This window comes from Stigmatopora argus, chromosome 13 (genome assembly GCF_051989625.1).
Source record: "Stigmatopora argus isolate UIUO_Sarg chromosome 13, RoL_Sarg_1.0, whole genome shotgun sequence".
Lineage (NCBI taxonomy): Eukaryota > Metazoa > Chordata > Actinopteri > Syngnathiformes > Syngnathidae > Stigmatopora > Stigmatopora argus.
This window is the reverse complement of record NC_135399.1, coordinates 14,846,360-14,852,814: the sequence shown is the minus strand read 5'-3', so window position 1 is coordinate 14,852,814 and position 6,455 is coordinate 14,846,360. Positions and strand designations below refer to the sequence as shown.

Below are 6,455 nucleotides of genomic sequence, written 5' to 3'. Positions count from 1 at the left end.
TATGGCCAAAAAGAGAAAAAGCTAAAAAGCCACTTATTTAAATATAAATAAAATATTACAAATTGTTTTCATTAATTTTTTACGAGTTTAAATATTGCTAAAATCCATTTTGTTTAGAATTATTGTAGTATTGGAGAAAATCTATACAATTAATTAATGCAGCTTTTGTCCAGATGGCCACAACTGGCTCCTGGACCGCAAATTTGAAACCCCTGTCCTTATACATACATATACTTACATATAAGAAAAATAATAATCCGTTCACGAAAGACTCGATCTACGTTTAATTTAGCCAATAATATTTTGCGATTGTTATTTTACTTCCACCTTTCGCACATCATTTTACTCTTTTACCCTCGACCTCGACGGGGACGTTTAAACTAAACATGATAACCGCCGTTAGCCACGCGAGCTTGTAGCAACGCTAGCTCACTCGGACAAAGATGCACAAGACCGATGACTGTGAAATCTTACCATGTTCCGGAGTTAAGCTTTGATCTTGCGTTGAAAGGCTCTAGACAACTATGAAAAGGCCATATATTTCATGAGGATCGTGCAAAAAAAGCTAAAAAGCCGTTAGAGGTAGCGAATTGGACGGCTGTTCATGATACACACAGAGGGGGCTTTGTGGCTACATCCGGGTTGAACCGGAAACTACGTCATGAAAGGTTTGTGTTTCAGATAGTGGACCAAATTGATATTTAAATTTCAAGCTTGTTAGGTTATTATTATCTATATGTTTATATTTGTAGTTTGAATATTTAAACGCTGCTAAATTTCTTAATTCCTGTAATTTATGTATTTTTTGCCAAAATTCTACTGGTGGGAACATTATTCAGGTCATGTTTCCGCCCGTGCAGATTAGAGGAAACACAAAATAGGAGGCAGCAGTTCCTCACTGCAAAAACACTCGTGCTGTGGGGAGAGTATTGTCTGTCGCACAAAAAGAGAAAATTGTTTGTTCGTGTTCAAAACACTTCCTCTAAGCCTAAACCATCTTTTATTTTGTGGAGCTGTAAAGTTAATTTCTATCAGAGCTACAATGTCCTATATACAGAAAATAATGTTTCACAATGTCACGTTTTTGTCTTTGTGTTTATTGATACTATCATTGCAAAACACATCAGTCCAGCTCAGCCTCTGTGGAGAGGTTTGTGAGCAGAGTCTTCACACGTTGCAACAGACATTATCAACACCTTAGCGGTCATTTAAGAATTTTCAATAGCCAATGCGAGATTTGTATTATCCTACATTGTTGTTATCTTTCCCAAACAGATAGTCTAATGATGTATTAAAGGCCAACATGGTTGTTGTTTTAACATCAGGCGCCAGATTTCTGCACGGCGGAGGTCATCGAGGAGGCCACCCCATCGCTGATGCCTTCACTGTTTTCAGACATCATTAAGGGCTCTGGCTGCTCTTTTAGCGCTCGTGCCGCTTTCTTTTCAGCTGAGTGGGATAAAAAGAAAAGAGACTATTTGGCTTAACTAGCATTAGGGAATAAAATCAGATCGTTGCACTGGCGTGTTGAGAAGAAATTTGGTAGGGTCGTTTTGCATTTTTTGTATGAATGGGAGTTGGCACTTGCGACTGCAAATTGTTATGAGGGTAAACCTGGGTGAAAATCTTACCGATAGCACTACATGGTGTCACTATGGGCTCTTCCGGTTCCTGAGTTCCAGCAACGGCTGCCCGGATCTTCCTCACCACATAGATGCTCGCTGTCATGTAAAACACTGTTATTAGTCGAAATTGTTTGCATACTATGCTCTATAACAAAACATTATATGGATTGAAATTAGATAAGAAAACTACTTGCATAACATTGACGTGTTTTATCCCTTTTAACTCAGATATATACATCATTGTTATACTGAAATGCTTATAGACAGGCCTTATCCATAGAAATACAAGAAGTTATAAGTCATATATAAGGGCCACTTGTTTTTACCGAGATTGACAATCGTGTTAACAATGGCTAGTTCATGCGATGAGCCTATCAAAAGATTATTTTATATTAATTACATGACAGTATGGTATTGAATGTAGAGAAAAGGTAAAACAGCCAAACAGGTCCCAGAAATAAACATTTAACCGTGAACGGTTATGTACTGAGACAGAAATAAGGCGTTTCCTAGTTTGTTTACAACGTAACGATATTATATCAAACGAGGCACGTCAAACGTAACGGGCAAATACATAAACATGTCAAATGTACCTTTTATAATGAGTCAGACCATATTTGCAGTTTGTAGTTGCTTATTTTCCGCTTTCCGCAAATGTTTTCCGTGAAAACTAAACGAAGAGCACTACCGGAAGTATCACAGTAGACCACGTGCACATCCCGACCAATTAGGCAAATCGTAGTACAAAGTAGGCGGGATTCAAAGGTGAAAACTACGCTCCAATTGGCTGACTGATGAGTCAATGTACCACATGACCGTGTACATAAGGAAGCGGAAAGATTCTGACAAATAAATTTTTCCACTTATGTAAATGCACAGCCTAAAAACTTTTAAAGCGAATCTTCCTCCTGATTTACGTCAAGCAGGAACCCTTTTCAAAACAACGTGGCATCCACAATACTGATCACTAAAAACATTGAGAATTGAGACAAATAATTTATTAATTTCGTAACGTTAAAGCTCACGCACTTATTGTGTAACGCTTACAACTAACGGTCATGTTGTTTCAAGCAATGAACATTTTTTCACTGCAATCTCTTCACACCTACAGCAGTTTCATAGAGTTTCAAATGAATTTTCAATATATATATATACAAACGTGCTGGGTTTAACTTAAAACATTCCCATAACGAATTCACACACAAAAACACTAAGGAATGATGCGTTGTCGTTTTGATATTCACATTCAAACACCACAAGAGCGACGTAAACTTACTGCTGACTCACCGCTCACCGTACGTTTCACAAAGCACTAAACAATGACTACCGACATTGAAGGGGATGATGGATGGAGTGCTTGAGGGTCCGCAGTTTTTTCTTTCCTCTTAGTCCATCCTGATCTTCTGGTTGGTCATCCTGTAGATGATGCTGTCATAACCCGGGTCCATATTCCACAGGCTGTAACTGACGGCGATCACGGCGAGGGCCAGCACGATCATGAGCCACAGCACAATGTTGAAGACCACGGCGTAATGGAAGTTGTACTTGTAGGCCAAGTTGTACGGACTGCCCGGGTTGCTCTGCAATGGTCCATTAACAATTAATTACCATCACTGTGCGTATTACGATTGCTACAACCACTATTCCTTTGGTCCCCCAAATAAAAGTGGAGAGCTAAGGAGGAGCACCCGTGTTTCTCGCCAATGTTCTTCGTGATAAACCTAACGGTAGCTACTGTCATTCGTGCATCAGGTGACCTACGCATCGTGAAACGTCGCATTTGAGAATAATCGGGAAGTGCTAACGAGGACTTACAATCTGTCTGGACTCCAGGATGGAGCGGGATTTGCGGGTGAGAGGAGCTTCAAAGTTCTTCACGGTCACGACCTCCACCACGGCGCTGTTACCGTAGAGCGCGTACACGTCCTCTCCAAACTGCGGGTGCAAGAAAAAAAACATCTTTAGTTCCTCTCAATTCAAGTCCAGACTTTTTGGGTTCGCATTCAGAAAACAGAAACAGGATCGGAATCAAGTCAAAAAGATGATTATCAAAATGTCTTTTTAGCTATTTACTCACGGCTGCCATTGATGGTGTTTACACACGTCATTCATGTAAAACAAATGACTACATTTCTACAAACTTTACCTTCTGAAGAACCGAGGAGAGCAGGGCGACGGCGTGGCGGTACTGAGGAGAATCCTGTCCGTAGACGCGGCTCAGCTCCTCCAGGCCAGACAACTCCAGCGAATAAAGGTCTGGAGAGTGGTCCTTGGCCAGGTGCCTGTGCCTCTGCAGCTGCAACGTCAAGTCACACGGTCAAGACGGGAACGTTAAGCGACCCTATGACGACTTACCAGAGCGGTGATGTCGTGCAGGACTTGGATCTCGGACAGGAACAGCAAATCAGCCTGCAGACATTATAGGATTGATTGGAGTTCCAAAGATGCACGTGGGTGCCCTCATTAAAGAGTGGCGCCGATGGAAACTGACCTCTGCGTTCCTGCTGAGGGAATTGAGAGGCAGAGTGGCGAGCACGGAGCCATCTTGAGTCAGGCGACCTCGGATCTGCTGTAAGGTCACCGGCAGGTCCTCGAACACGGCGTTGGCCTTGCCCAGCATGTACAGCCTCTAAAGGAATAAGCAAAACTCCCACGTGAACACCGAGTCCAAAATCACAAGTACATTAGATATTATAGTGCCGTGTTTCCAAACCATTTTAACTGCGGCACACTTTTTAAATCGCAAAAATATCAATATGTATTCAAGTATAACGCGCAGTTTTGTACAGTGTTCTCTAAATTTGTTCGTACCTCTTCGCTGGGCGCGAGCTGCAACACAACAGGCGTGTCCTCAGCAAACAGGGAGTGCACCGTCTCCGCCACGCTATCTAAAGTGAACGGCACCGGCTGCGGAGACGCAAGAAAAACCTCATAATGACCGAACAGAGGTCCATTTCTTTTTGTCCTCATCCATATCCAGTCCAACTCACATTCTCTAAGGGGTACGTGGCCACACTCTGAGGAAAAGTAAGGCTGTCAACTCCGCGGACCACCACCAAAACGTTAGCACGGGGACGCTGGAACAGGGGACCCGCTTGCAGGCCAGGCCAAAAAAGATCCTAAAGGCATTAAAGACAACATTATTGAATAAAATGCAACTGTATCATGGATAAAAATATGAAACCTGAAGCATGTCGAAAAAAATGGCAGATTTAAAATCAGTGTAGAAAATTCTTATCCAATCAGGTAAGAGGAAACAAAATAAAAAAGTTGGCTAGAGTAATAATACTAGACCTCTTGAACAGAGAAGCCCATGGTTAGGGCCACCAAGTCAGGGATCTTCTCGCCAGAGATGGGCCACTCTCCTTTCTGGAAGGATACAAAGTCTGGAGCCTGAAGAACAGTCAAAGTGTCCCCACGGACACCTACAAAATGAAGGGAGAGAATGCATTAGAAAAAACAAATAGATCCATATTTTATATGTTACATGTTGAAATAGCCTCTCCACACTGATCCAAGTGCTTAAACTTGACAATCATTGTCATCATCAAACTGACATGTATAAAACAGTCGGACATTTTAAGGAAGGAATGGCGTCTGTTGGTAACTAACATTTTAATAGTTGGAGACGTCAATTTTTCAATGAAAAACGAGTAAAGTTCATTTTCTTTAACATCGCAAGACAGTATTCGTGACATAAAAATGGCGAGGAACTTCCCTGTTCTACGTCCTGTCACGCGACTCCCAACCCTTACAGAAATAACTACCTTCCGTTCTTATCGTTAGTTTATTGTGGCTTATTAGAAGGGGGACGACGGCCATTTTAAATTAGACAAATATTTCAAATTTGAACTCCATGGTAGACATATACGCAGTACGGTAACGTTCATTACTAAACAACCCTTGTTAGCAGGCCGAACGAATAAAATGCACAACATATATATAGCTAAGATACTGACAAAGGAAACGATGCATGAATGACATCAATAAAAATTAAATGAATGAAAACATGAGATGCTAACTCGGTTAGCTGTCACCCGCTCACAGTGACGCCAGTTACACCACGACGGTTATTGTCGATACGAAAATAAGATGTACGCTCAAAATACAATTAAACGATAATATCACCTATTTATTGACAATTCTTACCGGTTGTGTAGATAAAGAGAAGGGCAAACACGACAGAGGAAAGCTCCTCCATCCTCGTCCGAGCAGTCGGCGACATTTTGGCTTCTCTTTGCCTTAGGATGAGATCACGTGATCAACGCGGTCACGCTGCATCACATGGTCACCGGAAGTCAAGGTCGCTGGGTGGTTAGATATCATGTATATGAGAGGAGAAATCTTAAGGCAGATTCGGAAGCTTAAACGCGACATATGAGTCCTTTCTGACATAAAATGGATTATTTTCGCCAGTAAAATAACTCAGGACGGATTCAGAAGACGTGGCTATGATTCGGCTTTGGTGTTTAATTAAAAAAAATCCACACAATCCTTATTCCCCTCCGGCTAGAGAGTGGAAAAAAATGTCTATTTTTGTCCGAGTAGCTAGCTAGGCTGAATGGGTTAGCATTGTTCCATCGAAAATGTGTTGCACAATATACAGTCCCCATATTGGACTTTATGGGGCGCTGTGGGTCCGTGCATGTTGTAAAAGCGAAAGGCAATTGGAAACAATACAAACGTCTTCCCAAAGATGGCAATGTCGGATTGCGGCGTCGCGGGCAATTTGGCTAAACGGTTTAATTTGACATTGACACCCAATTCATTTAGCTCCATTTAGTCCCACCAACGCCGAACTTAACCACATAATTAAAGGAGCGGCGCGCA

At 41.8% G+C, this 6,455-nt stretch overlaps 1 protein-coding gene across 1 annotated transcript; it reads right to left on the bottom strand.

Annotated features, from left to right (window-relative positions):
- Window positions 1–1,076: 1,076 nt before the first annotated feature.
- atp6ap2 (ATPase H+ transporting accessory protein 2) lies at window positions 1,077–5,942 on the bottom strand. Its single transcript, XM_077616924.1, has 11 exons — window positions 5,775–5,942; window positions 4,920–5,050; window positions 4,616–4,744; window positions 4,437–4,532; window positions 4,117–4,254; window positions 3,981–4,034; window positions 3,772–3,921; window positions 3,441–3,560; window positions 2,219–3,205; window positions 1,632–1,721; window positions 1,077–1,449 (listed from the first exon to the last, which is right to left on the bottom strand). The coding sequence occupies exons 1-9, from the start codon at window positions 5,848–5,850 to the stop codon at window positions 3,011–3,013; spliced, it is 1,089 nt and encodes a 362-aa protein (XP_077473050.1). The 5' UTR covers window positions 5,851–5,942; the 3' UTR covers window positions 1,077–1,449; window positions 1,632–1,721; window positions 2,219–3,010.
- Between the last annotated feature and the right edge of the window lie 513 nt (window positions 5,943–6,455).

What these genes read in the sequence shown, in the direction of transcription:
- atp6ap2 (XM_077616924.1), bottom strand. Translation starts at nt 5,850, where the DNA reads ATGTCGCCGACTGCTCGGACGAGGATGGAGGAGCTTTCCTCTGTCGTG. An exon ending in AGCTCGCGCCCAGCGAAGAG is followed by an intron (nt 4,255 to 4,436) that starts GTACGAACAAAT and finishes TTATTCCTTTAG; the next exon opens with AGGCTGTACATGCTGGGCAA. An exon ending in TCTCCTCGGTTCTTCAGAAG is followed by an intron (nt 3,561 to 3,771) that starts GTAAAGTTTGTA and finishes TTGCACCCGCAG; the next exon opens with TTTGGAGAGGACGTGTACGC.